The sequence below is a fragment of the Bombina bombina genome, chromosome 4 (assembly GCF_027579735.1).
Source record: "Bombina bombina isolate aBomBom1 chromosome 4, aBomBom1.pri, whole genome shotgun sequence".
NCBI lineage: Eukaryota > Metazoa > Chordata > Amphibia > Anura > Bombinatoridae > Bombina > Bombina bombina.
Genome location: NC_069502.1, coordinates 781345104 through 781365395, shown reverse-complemented (window position 1 = coordinate 781365395; position 20292 = coordinate 781345104). Strand labels below are relative to the sequence as shown.

The following is a 20292-nucleotide window of genomic DNA, read 5'->3' as shown; positions in this document are numbered from 1 at the left end:
CCGTGAGCTAGTGACATATGGGATAGAAATACCCAAGATGTGGAAGTCCACAGAAGAGTCACTAGAGAGGGAGGGATAAAATAACAGCTATTACCACTGAGAAATTAAATCCACACAATAAATACGTTTTTCTTAAAAAAACTTAAATCAAAAGCAGTAGAATCAAACTGAGACAGCTGCCTGACTAACTTTTCTACCAAAGACTGCTTAAGAAGAAGCAAAATACATCAGAATGGTAAAAACAATAAATGTATGCAAAGAAGACCAAATTACTGCTTTGCAAATTGATCAACCGAAGCTTCATTCTGAAAAAGCCCAAGAAATGGCGACTGAACTTAGTAGAATGAGCTGTAAATCTCTGAGGCGGAGCCTGCCCTGCCTCCAAATAAGCCTTAAGAAACAAAAGCTTAAACCAGGATGCCAAATAAATGACAGAGGCTTTCTAACCTTTTCTGGAACCAGAAAAACAACCAATTGACTAGAAGTCTTCTGAAATCCTAGTAACCGATATAGAATTATAAAGCTCTTACCCCATCCAAAGGATGTAAAGAACTCTCAAAGAATTCTTTAGGATTAGGACACAAAGAAGAAACAACAATTTCTCTACTAATGTTGTTCAAATTCACAACCTTAGGAAGAGAAAAAAAAAAAAGAAGTCCACAAAACAACTTTATCTAGATGAAAAATCAGATAAGGAGACACGCAAGAGAGGGCTGATAAGTCAGAAACTCTTCTAGCAGAAGAGATAGCCAAGAGAAACAAAACTTTCCAAGAAAGTAAATAATCCTCAAAGAAAATATAAGCTCAAAAGAAAGCCTACAAAATCCTTAAACTGAATTAAGACTTCAAAAAGGAGAAATTAATAACTTGGCTTGATACAAAGCAGAGCCTGAACAAAACAGTGAATATCAGGAAGTTAAGCAATCTTTCTAAGAAATAAACAGAAACAGAGATTTTTCCCTTCAAAAAAATTAATCCATTAATCCAAACCATCCTGAAGAAACGGTAAAATCCTTGGAATCCTAAAAGAATGCCAAGAGAATTTATGAAAAGAACACCATAAAATATAGGTTTTCCAAACCTGATAATACATGTTCCTTGAAACAGACTTATAAGCCTGCAACATAGTGAAAAAAAGAGTCAGAGAAACCTCTATTACTAAACATTAATTAATTTCCATACCTACAAATTAGTAATTTGAGATCCCGATGGAAAAACGGCCCTTGAAACAAGAGGGCTGGCCAAATAAAAAGCGGCCAAGGATGGCAACTGGACATCTGGACAAGATCCACATATCAAACCTGTGAGGCCATGTAGATGCTATCAGAAACACATGAGACTGTTCAAATATGATCTTGGAGATCACCCATGGAAGAAAAAACCAGATGCAGAAACATGTAGCCAGGTTGCAAATTCAAGACACTGCTAATGCATCCACTTGAAAAGGTACTTTAGAAACTGAGAAAACACATCTGTATAAAGATACCACTCTCCAGGACGTAAAGTCTGACAGCTGAGATAAACCACCTCCAAAATGTCTAAACCTGAGATATGAATTGTAGAGATTAGACAGGATATGAATTCCACATAAGAAAGTATTCAAGATACATATGCCACAGTTGTGAAATTTTCTGTCTAAAAGCAAAATTAAAAGTTGTTGTAAAAGAGGCCAAGCCTGAAATAGCTCTGAAAATAGCACAGAGTTCTAAAATATCGATTGCTAACCTCGCATCTTGAGGTTTCCAAACCCCTTGTGCTCTCAGAGACACCCTCAGACAGCTCCCCAATCTGTAAGACTTGTATCCAATAAGAACACAATCCAGGAAGGACGAACAAAAGGAGGCCCCCTGAAAAAAACAATAATCTAATCACCAAATCAGAGAGAGTTGAGTGTTGGAATTTAAGAATATCAACTGTGATATCTAAAAACAATCCCTGCACCATTGATTCAGTATGCAAAGCTAAAGAGGTCTCAGATTAAAAACAGTCAAAAGGAACCACGTCCGGCGCTGCAGTTATGAGACCTAAAACTTCCATGCACATAGCCACTGAAAGGAATGTTCTAGACTAAGTTTAGACAGGCTAACGCCAATTACAATTGACTCTTGTCCGATAAAGACAAAGTCATGAACACTGAATCCATTTAGAAACCCAAAAAAAGGTGACCCTTGTCTGAGGAATCCTGAAACTCTTAGGTAGATTAAATCCTCCAACCATGTCTTGAAGGAACAAAAACTAGGTGATTCATGAGAGATTCTAATAAAAGAAAAGATTAAGCTAATACCAAGATACCATCCAAATAAGGAAGCACCACAATACCCTACTGTCTGAAAACAGAAAGAAGGACACCAAGAACCTTTGAAAAGATTCATAAAGCTGTCGCTAGACCAAATGGAAAAGCGACAAAATTGGTAAAGCTTACCTAAAAAAGAGAAACTCAGAAACCAAAAGTGGTCTGAATGAAATAGAATATGAGGATAAACGTCCAGTAGAATTGAGTGGACAGTCCTGATAGTCGCATACTTGAAAGTTGAGACTTTTACAAAACAATAGCGCGTTTTCAGATCCAAGATTGGACTGAATAAACCTTTTTTCTTTGGGACAAAGAATAGAATTGAATAGAAACCCAAACCCTATTCCTGCTAAAGAACTGGTATAATCACTCTTGAAAAAAAAAATCAGAGTGTACTAAGAAAGAATCTTCCCATAGAAGGTCTCATTCTAAAAATATATTCAAAACCCTAAGAAAAATAGACTTTGGACTGAGTTTCCAAAGACAATTTAATCTGCTCTCCACCAGAAGGGCTGGTTTGAGAACCGAACCTTCATGCAGTCTTAATAACTAGTCATTATACAGCATTTTTCTCCCAGAAGGATACCAAAAAATGCTTTTTCAGTGCTTGCACTCGGAATTAACCAAATCAGCAGCTGATAAAAATTGTTATTATTACCCAAATAAATGGAACACAAAAAAATTGACCACAAAAGGCTGAAGGGCTGTATTAACCCTGCCGGGATATGAAACTAAAACTCTTAGTCCTAGAACAAGCGTGTATAGTCAGGACATTCACCAACTGATCTACATCACCGGACTAAAGTAGGGCAGAAAAAACTCTAAACCTCCAGAAATAGTGGATATAATAGAAATCGAACAAATTATTATCCTAACAAGATAGAGATAATACAATATATTTGAAACCATAATAATAGATCTAGTAAACATAATAACAGAATTTATGTTTACCTGATAAATTACTTTCTCCAACGGTGTGTCCGGTCCACGGCGTCATCCTTACTTGTGGGATATTCTCTTCCCCAACAGGAAATGGCAAAGAGCCCAGCAAAGCTGGTCACATGATCCCTCCTAGGCTCCGCCTACCCCAGTCATTCGACCGACGTTAAGGAGGAATATTTGCATAGGAGAAACCATATGATACCGTGGTGACTGTAGTTAAAGAAAATAAATTATCAGACCTGATTAAAAAACCAGGGCGGGCCGTGGACCGGACACACCGTTGGAGAAAGTAATTTATCAGGTAAACATAAATTCTGTTTTCTCCAACATAGGTGTGTCCGGTCCACGGCGTCATCCTTACTTGTGGGAACCAATACCAAAGCTTTAGGACACGGATGAAGGGAGGGAGCAAATCAGGTCACCTAAATGGAAGGCACCACGGCTTGCAAAACCTTTCTCCCAAAAACAGCCTCAGAAGAAGCAAAAGTATCAAACTTGTAAAATTTGGTAAAAGTGTGCAGTGAAGACCAAGTCGCTGCCCTACATATCTGATCAACAGAAGCCTCGTTCTTGAAGGCCCATGTGGAAGCCACAGCCCTAGTGGAATGAGCTGTGATTCTTTCAGGAGGCTGCCGTCCGGCAGTCTCGTAAGCCAATCTGATGATGCTTTTAATCCAAAAAGAGAGAGAGGTAGAAGTTGCTTTTTGACCTCTCCTTTTACCAGAATAAACAACAAACAAGGAAGATGTTTGTCTAAAATCCTTTGTAGCATCTAAATAGAATTTTAGAGCGCGAACAACATCCAAATTGTGCAACAAACGTTCCTTCTTCGAAACTGGTTTCGGACACAAAGAAGGCACGACTATCTCCTGGTTAATGTTTTTGTTAGAAACAACTTTTGGAAGAAAACCAGGTTTAGTACGTAAAACCACCTTATCTGCATGGAACACCAGATAAGGAGGAGAACACTGCAGAGCAGATAATTCTGAAACTCTTCTTAAAGCCTTAAAAGTATTGCACACCAAATTTGGAAGCTTTAACCCTTAAAATAACGGAACCGGAGCCGTTTTTAACTTTAACCCCTTTACAGTCCCTGGTATCTGCTTTGCTGAGACCCAACCAAGCCCAAAGGGGAATACGATACCAAATGACGCCTTCAGAAAGTCTTTTCTATGTATCAGAGCTCCTCACACATGCGACTGCATGTCATGCCTCTCAAAAACAAGTGCGCAATACCGGCGCGAAAATGAGGCTCTGTCTATGATTAGGGAAAGCCCCTAAAGAATAAGGTGTCTAAAACAGTGCCTGCCGATATTATTTTACCAAAATACCCAGATTAAATGATTCCTCAAGGCTAAATATGTGTAATATATGAATCGATTTAGCCCAGAAAATGTCTACAGTCTTAATAAGCCCTTGTGAAGCCCTTATTTACTGTCTGAATAAAAATGGCTTACCGGATCCCATAGGGAAAATGACAGCTTCCAGCATTACATCGTCTTGTTAGAATGTGTCATACCTCAAGCAGCAAAAGACTGCTCACTGTTCCCCCAACTGAAGTTAATTCCTCTCAACAGTCCTGTGTGGAACAGCCATGGATTTTAGTAACGGTTGCTAAAATCATTTTCCTCTTACAAACAGAAATCTTCATCTCTTTTCTGTTTCAGAGTAAATAGTACATACCAGCACTATTTTAAAATAACAAACTCTTGATTGAATAATAAAAACTACAGTTAAACACTAAAAAACTCTAAGCCATCTCCGTGGAGATGTTGCCTGTACAACGGCAAAGAGAATGACTGGGGTAGGCGGAGCCTAGGAGGGATCATGTGACCAGCTTTGCTGGGCTCTTTGCCATTTCCTGTTGGGGAAGAGAATATCCCACAAGTAAGGATGACGCCGTGGACCGGACACACCTATGTTGGAGAAAATATTAATACATCTGAAGTAAATAAACAGAGTTATATATTTGAGAATCTTAAACTGCTTATGCTAACTGTTCAACAAAAGGTTGAGAGAACAGTAATGTCAGCCACAGAAAAAGCTGAGCTAAAAATATAAACAGTATGTTAAAATGCTCTACTAAGGTTTTATTCCAACTCAAAGAATCCTAAAAATAAGTACTAATTTCCATAGAAACAGTACAGTCCCAAAAGGGAATCAGGATAAACCATTCTCTAGAATATATTACAGATAGTTTATTGAATAGGAAAAAACCTCAGGAGCAAAATACAATCTTAAAATCCAGATTTAAAAAGGATTAATAGCATAGTTAATAGGAGGACTAGGCTCCTAAAAGCTAAAAATAACAACATTTCCTTAACAAAGAACAGAAAATGTTCAAATGAAAAAATAAGGAGAATTTTTAACAAAACTGTCTGATACAGGATCCTTTGAGCCAAAGAAACCTTCATCAGTAGAACAAACTTAAGTATGTCAGTCAGTCAGAACAAAATTAATTAAATCTTATTTAATTACTTAATTTTGAAAAGACCTTGTAAGTTTACTTAAAGGCATAAAAGCAGTCATAACATTTATGATAAAAGCAATAACATGTGATATTTGCAGATGAAATCAAGTACATGAACAGAGAAAGTAAAAACAGTAAATGATAAATAAATGCCACATAACTGAGCTGAAGAAAATAACAACAGCTTAATAATGAGAAAAACACACCTAGCATTGAAAAATTGTGTTTCAGGGCACCATAGTTTCTACAGTAACATCAAAGTCAGGATCAGAATGAGACATCTCGCAAAATGTAAAAGAAAAATAACATTAGGCAAAACATTCAATTTACACAATGTAACAGTTTCAGTAGATTGGAAAAAACTAAGCAGGCATAATAGCTTTCACAAATATATGAAAACAGCGAGCAATAGAGGAAGAGAGGTAAAATAACTAAATTTTGGCGCCAAGAATGACAGATTACACAAAAGGAAGTTAAAAAAAAACACCACCAGGAAATTACACAACTCGTGTCAAAACAAACGCAACTTCACGCCAAAACAATGGGCGTCAACAAAGACACAGGTAATGACGAAATTTGCGACAAAAAAATTTTGCGCCAAGAATGACGCAATAAATAACAGCATTTTGCGTACTTGCAAGCCTAGATTTTTCCTTGAAAAAAATTGAAAAACAAGTCAAATTAGAAAAAAGACTGAGACTCCAGGTAAGAAAAAAAGTTTAAATAAACTTCCCAAACATGATTCCTATACTGAAACTGTTTAGACTGCAAAGGGAAATACACATAGACCTGACTCATGGCAAATATAAGTATAATACATATATTTAAAACTTAATATTAATACATAAAGCACCAAACCATAGCTGAGTGTGTCTTAAACAATGATACAAGCTTACCGAAAGACACCCATCCACGTATAGCAGACCGCAAAACCAGTACTGAAAACTATCAGCAGAGGTAATGGTATATAAGAGTATATCGTTGATCTGAAAAGGGAGGTAGGAGATGAATCCCTACAACCTATAACAGAGAACCCTTGAAAAGATTTCCCGTGAGATAAACCATAATATCAATAGGCGATACTCTTCACATCCCTCTGACAAACACTGCACTCTGAGAGGAATTGGGCTTCAGAATGCTTAGAAGCGCTTATCATAGAAGAAATCATAAAAATCAAGCACAAACTTACTTCACCACCTCCACAGGAGGCAAAGTTTGTAAAACTGAGTTGTGGGTGTGGTGAGGGGTGTATTTATAGGCATTTTGAGGTTTGGGAAACTTTGCCCCCTCCTGGTAGGAATGTATATCCCATACGTCACTAGCTCATGGATTCTTCGCAATTACATGAAAGAAATATAGATTTTTAAAGGGACAGTAAAGTCAAAATTAAACATAAATTGATTGGTTAGGTCATACAATTTTTAAACAACTTTCCAATTAACTTCTATTATCAATTTTGCTTAGTTTCTTTGGTATCCTTTGTTAAAGAGTAATCCTAGGAGAGCTCAGTAGCATGCACGTTTTCTTAGCCATCTAACAGCAGCAGAGTTTGTAACAATGTGTAAAGCAATGTTATACATAGTTACAAACACTGCAGCCATAGAGTGCTAGACACGTTACGTCAGCAGAGTTTCCATCTATGTATTAAATTCCTATAGACATCGTTACAAACTCTGCTGCCAGATGGCTTAGGCCATGTGCATGCTCCTTGGCTCACCCAGGATTACTCTTTAGCAAAGGTATCCAAGGGAACTACGCAAAATTGATAATAGAAGTAAATTGGAAAGTTGCTTATAATTGCATTCTCTGTGTGAATCATGAATGTTTAAAGTGATGGTTAATTCTAGCGTTTGTTAGACGCTAGGATTTACCATTGGAACCAATAAAGTAAAGGAGACTTTCATTCATGAAGTATAAAAAGTATAAAATGCTAAAAGCTCCTTTATGTGTTTGCAGCGTTTGAAGCACTGAGCTGCTAAGGCAGCCCGCGGCAGAACGCTATTTGGCTGAGAGGTGACGTTTCCACCTCTTAGCCAATTACTTTATTTGTTCCAATGGTAAATCCTAGCATTTCACAAGCGCTAGGATTTACTTTAATTGATATTGCCGCTTTAATTTTATCATGAAAATGTCTTAACCTTAATAATAATTTAATATCAATTAAAGTCATCACAACAGCTTTTACAGATTTAAAAACAATGGCATGCTGTGTGAATTGAATAGCTGCACCTCCATAAGAACTATATAAATAAATGCAATACCTCAATGGGGTATTTCTAAACTTATATTTAATGCTTTACAAAAATATACCCTTGCAAGTATTTGAAAGGGACAGTAAAATCATAATTAGACATTCATGATTTAGACAGAGCATACAATTTTAAACAACTTTCAAATCAACTTCTAATAGTTAAGTTGCTTCCTTCTTTTGTTATCCTTTGCTGAAACTTTATCTAGATAAGCTCAGCAGCAGCAAATAACCTAGGTTCTAGCTGCTGATTGGTGGCTGCATCAATATACGCATTGTCATTGGCGCACCCAAAGTGTTTAGTTAGAAACCAGGAGCATTGCTGCTCCTTCAACAAATGATACCAAGAGAATGAAGACAATCTAATAATAGTAGTAAACTGGAAAGTTGTTTAAAATTGTATGTTCTACCTAAATCATGAAAGAAAAATTTTGTGTTTCATGTCCCTTTAAGCAAAATCCTTTGATAAGCTTTTCTTAAGCATTAAAATATATACCCCAATGTTCTTAAATATGGAAACTGTATATTTACCTTCATTAAGTAATTTCAAAAGGACTTTAACAAAAATAGAATCCTTTGTTTCTTCAATTGGGTCATCTTTCATATCTGACGTAGACCACCTGTGGTTAAATATAAGTGAGTGAGACTAGCAACGAAACAATGGACATACAACAGATAGGGACAATTGGAGAAGACAGATATATAAAATAATTGATACATTGCATTAAAAAGTAGAAATTAAAATCAGAGAAAAACAAATTATGCTTACCTGATAATTTTATTTCCATCTGTATGGGAAGAGTCCACAGCTGCATTCCTTACTTGTGGGAAATACTGAACCTGGCCACCAGGAGGAGGCAAAGACACCCCAGCCAAAGGCTTAAATACCTCCCCCACTTCCTCATAAACCCAGTCATTCTGCCGAGGGAACAAGGAACAGTAGGAGAAATATCAGGGTGAAAAAGGTACCAGAAGAAAAAAAAAAGTCAAATTTAGCGCCGCCCATCGGAGAACATGGGCGGGAGCTGTGAACTCTTCCCATACAGATGGAAATGAAATTATCATGGGAAGGGTCCACAGCTGCATTCCTTACTTGTGGGAAACATATACTCAAGCTCTAGAGTACACGGAATGCTAACGGGAGGGGGAAAAAAGAGGCGAATCCTAATCTGAGGGCACCACACCCTGCGAAACCATTCTCCCGAAGGCTGCTTCAGCAGAAGCAAAAACATCAAATTTGTAAAATTGTGGAAAAAGTATGTAAGGAGAACCAGGTAGCCGCCTTACAAATCTGATCCATAGAGGCCTCATTTTTTGAAGGCCCAAGAGGAAACCACTGCTCTAGTAAAATTAATCGTAATCCTCAGAGGAGGCTTATGTCCCACCGTTTCTATGATAAACGGATGACACTCCTCAGACAAAAAGATAAGGAAGTCAAAGAGGCCCTCTGACCCTACGCTTCCCGGAAAAGAGAACAAAGAAAGAGGTTTGTCTAAATTCCTTTGTGGCCCGAAGATAGAACTTCAAGGCACAAACCACATCCAGAAATACGTTGTAAACGTTCCTTCGACGAGGGAGAATTAGGACGTAAGAAAGGAACCACAATCCCTTGATTGATGTTGCGAATTGACAGAATCTTAGGAAGAAAACCTAACTTGGTTCGTAGAACAGCCTTATCGGCATGAAAAGCCAGATAAGGAGGGACGCATTGCAAGGCAGCAATCACAGATACTCTGCGCGCTGAAGCAATAGCCAGTAGAAGCCTGATGCAAAACCTTAAGGACAAGATTTAAACTCAAAGGAGGAGCCTTAGATCTAAACACAGGTCTGATCCCAGCAGAGCCTCAACAAATGGCTGCACATCTGGAAGCTCTGCAAACCTCTTGTGCAGTAACACAGACAGGGCCAAAAACTGTCCCTTCAGGGGACTTGCAGAAAAGCCCTTCTCCAGTTCATCCTGGAGAACCGAATAAGTAGGTCCTCCACACCTTATGATAGATGCCACGAGCAACCAGCTTACGAGCTTGAAAGAGTAAAAATAACTCTCAGAAAACCCTCTTGGCTAGGACTAAGTGTTCAATCTCCATGCAGTCAGCCTCAGAGAATCTAGACATTGATGAACAAAGAGACCTTGGTCAGCAGATCCCTGCGACAAGGTAACTTCCACAGAGGAGATAATGACATCCCCACTAGTTCCGCAAAACATATTCTTAGCGGCCAAGACGGAGCAGTCAGTAACACTGACGCCTGCTTGACTCGAGACACTACACTCGGAAGTAGTGGTAACGGTCGGAAAGGATATATTGGATTGAACCACCAAGGCACCGCTAATGCACCTGTACATTGACCCCTATTCCACTTGCAAATCTCTGCAAACACTCGGGATGGAGAGACTCTTCTCCCGGATGAAAGGATTGTCTGCTGAGGAAATCCGCTTCCCAGTTGTCCACACCCGGAATGTGGATCGCTGACAGCGAACAAATGTGGGTCTCCCCCACACAAGAATCCGAGATACTTCCTCAAAACTAGGGAGCTTCTCGTTCCCCCCTGATAGTCAATGTAAGCCACCGAGGATATATTGTTTGATTAACTGGGACAAATCCAACAGAGGCCAAGCCTTCAGAGCATTGTATATTGCCGAAGATCCAAAATGAGATCAGGAGGGAGCTTTACCTCATGAGACCAGAGGCCCTGTGCCTTCCTGGCACTCCAAATAGCTCCCCATCCTGACAGACTTGCAACAGTAGTCACAATCACCCAGGATGGTCTTGAGACTGACGTCCCTCAGGACAAATGATCCAGACAAAACCACCAAGAGAGCGATTCTCCCGATTGGTTGTTCAGAGAAATCTGTTGAGACAGATCCGAATGATTGCCGTTCCACTAGTTCAGCATGCGCAGTTGCAACAGTCTGAGGTGAAACCTGGCAAAGGAAATGATGTCCAAGCAGGACACCATGAGACCAATCACCTCCATACACCGAGCCACAGATGGCCATAAGGAGATCTGGAGGGCAAGACATGTTGAGGCTAGCTTGTAACATCTCTGGTCTGTTAGAAATATTCTCATGTCTATTGAGACTATTATACTACCCGATAATTCTACCCTGGTACTTGATACAAGATAACTCTCTCTAGATTATCTGCCATCGATGGGATCGAAGAAGACAGGGGAGATATTCCGAATGGTCCACTCTTTGAAAAATTTCTTTAGCTAGACCAAACGGAAGGGCAATAAACTGGTGCTGTTCCAGGAATGCAAACCTTAGGAACGGGGAAGTGGTCCTTGAGGATTGGTACGAGAAGGGAACATCCTTCAGATCTATCATGGTCATGAACTACCCCTCTCAAACGAGGGGAAGAATGGACCTTATTGTCTCCACCTTAAAAGAGGGGACATTTAAAAACCTGCTTAAGCACTTTAGGTCCAGAATCGGACGGAAAGTTCCCTCCTTCTTAGGGACCATGAAAAGGTTTGAATAGTATCCCAAACCTCTGAAAAACTTCTTGGAGAATGCAGCGTTGGCCGGGAATCAAAACCGGGTCAACTACTTGGTAGGCAACTATGCTTACCACTATACCAGCTAGACCAAACAGAAGATCAATAAACTGGAAGTGCTGGTCCAGGAACACAAACCTTAGTGGTACGTGAAGAGAGCATCCTTCAAATCTATTGTCGTCATGAACTGCCCTTCTCGCACAAGGGGAGGAATAGACCTATTGTCTTCCTCTTGAATGAGGGGACATTTAAAAACTTGCTTAAGCACTTCAGGTCCAAATCGGACGGAAAGTTTCCTCCTTCTTTGAGACCATGAAAAGGTTTAAATAGTATCCCAAACCTCTCACTGCGCTAGGCACCGGGACAATAACGCCTAGAGGACAGATCCCGTACACACCCCAGAAAGGCTTCCCTCCTTTCTGGTCAGGAAGACAGGAGGAATCTGCCCTTGGGTGGCTGAGACTTGAAACCTATCTTGTAATCCTGAGCTATGACCTCCAGGACCCATGGATCCTGCACGTCCCTGAACCAAGCGACTAAAAAGAGTGACATACTGCCCCCTACACAATCCAGAAGAGGACCGGGAACCGCCGATTCATGCCGACGTAGACTTGGTGGGCTTCTTGCTCTGCTTGGATTTATTCCAGGCTGAGCCAGCTTCCAAAAGCTCTTGGTTTGCTCTGGCTTAGCGGAGGACTACTGACATGGGCTTTATCAGAATGAAAATCGTCCCTTAGATTAGTTCATATACTCTAGCAGTAGGAGGGCACCCTTGCCCCCTGTGATCGTGGAGATAATTGAGTCCAGGCCTGGACCAGACAAAATCATTCCCTTAAAGGGAGGGAAGAAGTCTAGACTTAGAAGTCATATCCGCAGACCATGACTTCAGCCAGAGCCCGACGGGCCTGAACAGAAAAAGCTGAAGCCATAGCATTCAAGCGAATAAACTGCCTAATAGCAGCACCGATAAAAGAATTAACAACCCTCAAGGCCATAAATATTTTCTGAGTAACGTCGAGGGGATCCTCCACCCCGATCAAATCCTATAGAGAGTCACACCAGAAGGTAGTTTCTCCAGTGACAGCGGCGAAAGCCGCCGCCGGTTGAAACAAATATCCCTTATGTTGAAACATCTTTTCTTAACAGAGTTTCCATATTTTATCCATGGGCTCCGCAAACTAAGAACTATCCTCCAGGAACGGGGACAATTTGTTAAAGGGAGAGGAGGGGGAAAAGGAATCCAATCTTGTCCCATTCATTCTTTTATATATATATATATATATATATACACACACACATATATATCTTTATTTATATACCAACAGCAAAATAAACTGTAAAAGGTTACCAAAAAGAAAATTGTGTTTAGGTCACACGTTCAATTCACCACGCAGGGAGATTAGTACAACATAAATACTCAGGAAAAAAAGAAATTACATTTTAAGCCTGCATTTCAAGAATAATGAATACAATTCTAAGCATAAAAGAATAAAGCATATAGGTATTAAACCGGATTAATATCTTCGTGTCATAGACCTGTTAATCAAAGTATCAAGGTATCGTAACCTAATCTGAATATCAGATAACCTTTTATATGTTGTTGGTGGATTTTTTATCTCTCCACATAGACCAGGAAACGTACACACTACCTATCATACAACATACACACAAATAAAAAAAACAAAAACACAAAAACACCCCTGCCCCCCTGTCATCTCTCCTCTCCTCTTCTCCATCTCTAACACCAAGAAACCCGGATAGTAAATCATACCTAAGCCCAGTCCGCCGGTAATCTACCCATTTGAATCAAAGTTCCAAAAAGGGTTGTTTTTTTAAAGATAGTTATAAACTGTTGCTGTAGCGCATTCTTAATAATGTTCACCATCTAACAGGAGCAGGGAAGGATAAAGTACTACTCTGTCCTTAATCTCTATCCAATTTAGGAATTAAAGGTTCATCAGGCAATATGGCCTCTGGAACCTCTCTAAAGTCTGGTTCCTCCAGAGCCGGAGGTTTAGAGGCAGCAGACTCCGACCCAGAATGTTTATACTCTGAGGTCTCAAAGAACTTCATCCTCTGATAACCTTCAGTTAAAATACAATAATTATCTGATGTACTCTGGGAAGGAGTGCAATATGTAACCTTTCGTTTGCACTTAGCAGGGCGAGGTAAAGCATTAAAGGCCACAGACACCGCTGTCTGAACTTCGCAGTAACGTCTGGTGAAAAAACATAATTTATGCTTACCTGATAAATTTATTTCTCTTGTAGTGTGTTCAGTCCACGGGTCATCCATTACTTATGGGATATATTCTCCTTCCCAACAGGAAGTTGCAAGAGGATCACCCAAGCAGAGCTGCTATATAGCTCCTCCCCTCACATGTCATATCCAGTCATTCGACCGAAACAAGACGAGAAAGGAGAAACTATAGGGTGCAGTGGTGACTGGAGTTATAATTTTAAAATTTAGAACCTGCCTTAAAAAGACAGGGCGGGCCGTGGACTGAACACACTACAAGAGAAATAAATTTATCAGGTAAGCATAAATTATGATTTCTCTTGTTAAGTGTGTTCAGTCCACGGGTCATCCATTACTTATGGGATACCAATACCAAAGCTAAGTACACGGATGATGGGAGGGACAAGCAGGAACATTAAACAGAAGGAACCACTGCCTGTAGAACCTTTCTCCCAAAACCAGCCTCCGAAGAAGCGAAAGTGTCAAATTTGTAAAATTTGGAAAAAGTATGAAGTGAAGACCAAGTTGCAGCCTTGCAAATCTGTTCAACTGAGGCCTCATTCTTAAAGGCCCAGGTGGAAGCCACAGCTCTAGTGGAATGAGCTGTAATTTTTTCAGGAGGCTGCTGTCCAGCAGTCTCATAGGCTAAACGTATTATGCTACGAAGCCAAAAAGAGAGAGAGGTAGCCGAAGCCTTTTGACCTCTCCTCTGTCCAGAGTAAACGACAAACAGAGAAGAAGTTTGTCTAAAATCTTTAGTTGCCTGTAAGTAGAACTTCAGAGCACAGACCACGTCTAGATTATGCAAAAGACGTTCCTTCTTTGAAGAAGGATTAGGACATAATGATGGAACAACAATCTCTTGATTGATATTCCTGTTAGAAACAACCTTAGGCAAAAACCCAGGTTTAGTACGCAGTACTATCTTGTCTGAATGAAAGATCAGATAAGGAGAATCACAATGTAAGGCAGATAACTCAGAGACTCTTCGAGCCGAGGAAATAGCCATCAAAAACAAAACTTTCCAAGATAAAAGCTTAATATCAATGGAATGAAGGGGTTCAAACGGAACACCCTGAAGAACTTTAAGAACCAAGTTTAAGCTCCACGGAGGAGCAACAGCTTTAAACACAGGCTTAATTCTAGCCAAAGCCTGACAAAAGGCCTGGACGTCTGGATTCTCTGCCAGACGTTTGGGTAAAAGAATAGACAGAGCTGAAATCTGTCCCTTTAGCGAACTAGCGGATAAACCCTTTTCTAAACCCTCTTGTAGAAAAGCCAATATCCTATGAATCCTAACCTTACTCCATGAGTAAATCTTGGATTCGCACCAATATAACTATTTACGCCATATCTTATGGTAAATTTTTCTGGTCACAGGTTTCCGAGCCTGTATTAATGTATCAATAACCGAATCCGAAAACCCACGCTTTGATAGAATCAAGCGTTCAATTTCCAGGCAGTCAGCCTCAGAGAAATTAGGTTTGGATGGTTGAAAGGACCCTGAATTAGAAGGTCCTGCCTCAGAGGAAGAGACCATGGTGGACAGGACGACATGTCCACTAGGTCTGCATACCAGGTCCTGCGTGGCCACGCAGGCGCTATCAGAATTACCGATGCCCTCTCCTGTTTGATCCTGGCAATCAGTCGAGGTAGCAACGGAAATGGTGGAAACACATAAGCTATGTTGAAAACCCAAGGGGCCGCTAATGCATCCACCAGCACCGCTCCCGGGTCCCTGGACCTGGATCCGTAACAAGGAAGCTTCGCGTTCTGGCGAGATGCCATGAGATCCAGATCCGGTTTGCCCCAACGACGAATCAGTTGAGCAAATACCTCCGGGTGAAGTTCCCACTCTCCCGGATGAAAAGTCTGGCGACTTAGGAAATCCACCTCCCAGTTCTCTACGCCCGGGATGTAAATCGCTGACAGGTGGCAAGAGTGAGACTCTGCCCAGCGAAGTATCTTCGAGACTTCCAACATCGCTAGGGAACTCCTGGTTCCCCCTTGATGATTGATGTAAGCCACAGTCGTGATATTGTCCGACTGAAATCTGATGAACCTCAGTTTTGCTAACTGAGGCCAAGCTAGAAGAGCATTGAATATTGCTCTTAATTCTAGAATGTTTATTGAAAGGAGTTTCTCCTCCTGAGTCCACGATCCCTGAGCCTTCAGGGAATTCCAGACTGCTCCCCAGCCTAGAAGGCTGGCATCCGTTGTTACAATCGTCCAATCTGGTCTGCGAAAGGTCATTCCTTTGGACAGATGAACCGGTGACAACCACCAGAGAAGAGAATCTCTGGTCTCCTGGTCCAGATTTAGCAAAGGGGACAGATCTGAGTAATCCCCGTTCCATTGACTGAGCATGCATAGTTGCAGCGGTCTGAGATGCAGGCGCGCAAATGGCACTATGTCCATTGCCGCGAACCATTAAGCCGATTACCTCCATGCACTGAGCTACTGATGGGCTTGGAACGGAATGAAGGACACGGCAAGCATCGCTAATACCTCCCCTAGTAACACACGGAGGTTCTCAAGCTTAAATTTAAAATTTGAAATTTCTGAATCCGGTCTCCCCGGATCAGAATCGTCACCGACAGAATGAAGCTCACCGTCCTCATGTTCTGCAAATTGTGACGCAGTATCAGACATGGCTCTCGTGTCATCAGCGCGCTCTGTCCTTAACCCAGAGCTATCGCGTTTGCCCCTTAATTCGGGCATATTATATAATACTTATTTCATAACATTAGCCATATCATGTAAAGTGATTTGTAAGGGCCTAGATGTACTTGGCGTCTCAATCCTACGCATCTCCCGAGCGGGAGACGCAGGTACTGACACGTGAGGAGAGTTAGGAAGCATAACTTCCCCCTCGTTGTCTGGTGATAGTTTCTTTATCGGTACGGATTGACTTTTATTCAAAGCAATATCAATACAATTGGTACACATCGTTCTATTGGGCTCCACATTGGCTTTTGAACATGATGAACAAACAGTTTCCTCTGAATCAGACATGTTTAAACAGACTTAGCAATGAAACTAGCAAGCTTGGAAATCACTTTCAATAAGTTTACAAGCAATATAAAAAACACTGCAGCACTTCAAAAAATACAGATATAATTAAACAATTCTTAACAAGAAGTGTATTATTAGCAGAGGATTGCACCCATTAGCAAAAGGATGATTAACCCCTCAATACCCAAAACGGATAAAACGGATATCAATTAAGATTTAACGCTTTTAATCACAGTCAAGCACACTGTCACAGATCTGCTGTGACTGATTACCTCCCTCACAAATGAATTTTGCAGACCCCTGAGCTCTCTAGAGACGTCCTGGATCAAGGAGGAAGAAGCAGGAAGACTGTGCTAGAATTTTAACTGCGCAACAAGGCGCTAAAACAAGGTCCCTCCCACTCCTATCACAACAGTGGGAGCCCTGATATAACGGTTTCCATGCAGAAAAATATGTTAGCCATGTGGAAAAAAAATCATGCCCAAAGAGATTTATCACCAAAGTACCTCACAAAAACGAATAACATGCCAGTAAACGTTTTATTAAAAAGCAACATTTTCCAATGTCATGCAAAGTTATCACTAAGCCTGCTACCAGTCGCTACCACTGCAGATAAGGCTTAAGTATTATTTCAGTTTTAACAGTATTTTCTCAGTCAAATTCTAGTCCCTAGAAAATAACTCGACTGCGCATACAATTATCAGCCTGATACCAGTTGTCACTACTGCATTTAAGGCTGTACTTACATCATACGGTAACAGCAGTATTTTCTTAGTCAATTCCATTCCCAGAAAATAAAGTACTGCACATACCTCATTTGCGGAGGACCCCGCATGCTATTCCCAGTTTCTGAAGTTACCCCACTCCTCAGAATGTCGAGAACAGCCAGTGGATCTTAGTTACGCCTGCTAAGATCATAGAAAAAAAAACGCAGGCAGTTTCTTCTTCCAAATACTGCCTGAGATAGAAAAACAGCACACTTCGGTGCCATTTAAAATAACAAACTTTTGATTGAAGAATAGATAAGTAAAAACTCCAGCTCCTCTCGCGACCTCCTTCTTTGTTGAGGGTTGCAAGAGAATGACTGGATTTGACATGTGAGGGGAGGAGCTATATAGCAGCTCTGCTTGGGTGATCCTCTTGCAACTTCCTGTTGGGAAGGAGAATATATCCCATAAGTAATGGATGACCCGTGGACTGAACACACAAGAGAAAGGCCCCCTCCAGATGGTACGGGAAAACTGCATGTGTAGAGATATAAGAATGTAGGGTACGCACCTCACTGGACGACAACTCCTCAGAGGTGGACAGCTCTGTGGTATCAAACATGTTCGATATTATAACATTATCAAGGCATATGGAACGTAATTTAGAGGGAGGAACTAAGGCCTCCTCACCATATAAACACGAATTACTCATTATGAATAGATGGAGTGCCCTCTTAAGTAACATAATCCTCCATCGCTAGTGCAATAACCGGAGAACTAGAGAAATAAAATATCTTATTTTATTCAAAAAGCGGCACCCTTATACCCCCAATGGCTGGGGCACTCACCACCTCCTATGACCCAGACAGTACAGAGATTTACGACTACTCTCTGATAGACACCCGGTCAGGAAAAAGGGAATGAATCACATGGAGCACAATGCAGGACCGTCCCTGCGATGAGAAAGCGTGCCAAGCTTGTAAGCTGCATGGCTCTCAAAGTGAAAGTGAAACCTGTATATTCAATAACAGTCTATGAGCCCATAACATCTCACACATAAAAGCAGCATAAAATGAAACATATAAGATTATACCCCCCTGTTCAATAATCCCCCTCAGTAGATATTAACCCTTGATTCTATACAGATAAAAGGAGTCACACTGTGACCCTGTCTTCTTGTGTTATCATACATGTATAAAATATGAAACAATCTTACCAGAATCTATGCCGTGGAACAGGAACACGGCCCTTCAAGTGTGACAGCTAGTAGCATCGCTTCTGACATGGACTTGAGTGAAGAAAGCAGCCAGCGAAACTCGTCACTGCTGATTGCCTAGGGAGCTGTTAATATGAGTCGGGATGGTTTCGCAGAAAGACTCTCCCTGCATCTCCGGACTCTAACTTTCATCCATGATCTCACCGAGAGGCTTACAGGACTACTTAAAACTCCAGTCCCATCTCGAAGAGTACTACCCTCCATAAGAGACTACTCCGAAATCTTCTACCACTTATCTGCCAAACTCCTGTGACGAAAGGCAAAGAATGACTGGGGTTATGAGGAAGTGGGGGAGGTATTTAAGCCTTTGGCTGGGGTGTCTTTGCCTCCTCCTGGTGGCCAAGTTCAGTATTTCCCACAAGTAAGGAATGCAGCTGTGGACTCTTCCCATATTAAGATGGAAAAGTCCATGAGACATGACTAGGAGGCAAACATACCAGAGCTATAAATCCTTCCAACTTACCCGGAATCCTCAGTCAATCATATAGCCAAATATATGGAGGAAACAGGAAAGACAAAGTGAGGCAAATGAAATGCAAAACAAGTACTGCTGTTCAAAATAAAGTAGACTCTTGACATCATGAAAGAAATACATTTATCAGGTAAGCATACATTTTGTTTTCTTTTATCAGATTGTGAGAGTCCACAAACATCACGTTTCAGAAACTATACCCAAGCACTGAAGTCCACAAGACCACCATGGGGTCGACAAACAGTTAAGGAAGGTATGTTACTGATCAGGGATTACAGATCACAGAACCTTCCTGCCCCAAAGCTTTTGATGAAGAGACATACACATCAAAAAGAAAAAAACTACATGATAGATGCCTCCCCACCAAGGGCTCCAGTAGTGGCAACTGCTGTAAAATAATGAGCTGTAAAGCACAATCAGAGGGGACTTGCAAATGAAGGCCTTAAACCAGTTCCGGATGATGAGGAAAACCTAAAAACTTTTGTGGCTTCCAGAAAAAATATTAATGCTTCTGCAACCATCAAGAAGTGAAGAAGTCACTCCTTTGAATTATTAGAAGCTGAACATAAAAAGGAAATGCCAATTTTCTGATTATCTGAAGATGCTACTTAGGAAGTAATTAATAGCTGGCTCTAATAACAGCTTTATCCTGATGAAAAATTAAGTAAGGAGTATTACAAGGTAGAGCAGAAGTTCAGAATTCTCATGGCTGAAGCTGAAGGGCTAAAACATGCATAGGTTCAAAAGCAGGATCGTGAAGGACCCTTAAAACAAGATTAAGATTCTAAAAAGTAGATATGGATCAAAGCCTGATCAATGTTCTGAACATCAGAAAGGTTGTCATCTGATAAAAAAACCTATTAGGCTGATATCTGAACCTTAAGAAAACCGGCTAATAAGCCATTTTTCCAGAACCATTCAGTAAAAAACTGAATTTCAGCGGTTTTCCAAACCTAGTGATATATGGTCCTGGTAACAGGTTTTCTGAACCATAGTAATAATAACCTGATGAGACAGCCCACTTTAAGCCAGCATTAAGTGTTCAACTGTCATGCCGTCAAACTAAGGTCATTGAGATCCTGGCATAAATAATACTGGGACAGCTTTAGAGCAAAGCAGGAGGCCAGATATCT

General features: G+C 40.6%; 1 protein-coding gene across 1 annotated transcript in view; it reads right to left on the bottom strand.

The window, feature by feature from the left end:
• The window catches only part of NUP133 (nucleoporin 133), a 750179-nt gene that overhangs the window by 23205 nt on the left and 706682 nt on the right, over nt 1-20292 (bottom strand). Inside the window, exon 24 of the mRNA XM_053712280.1 lies at nt 8485-8573. Coding sequence (XP_053568255.1) covers nt 8485-8573 — 89 coding nt within the window. The remainder of the gene's footprint in view (nt 1-8484; nt 8574-20292) is intronic.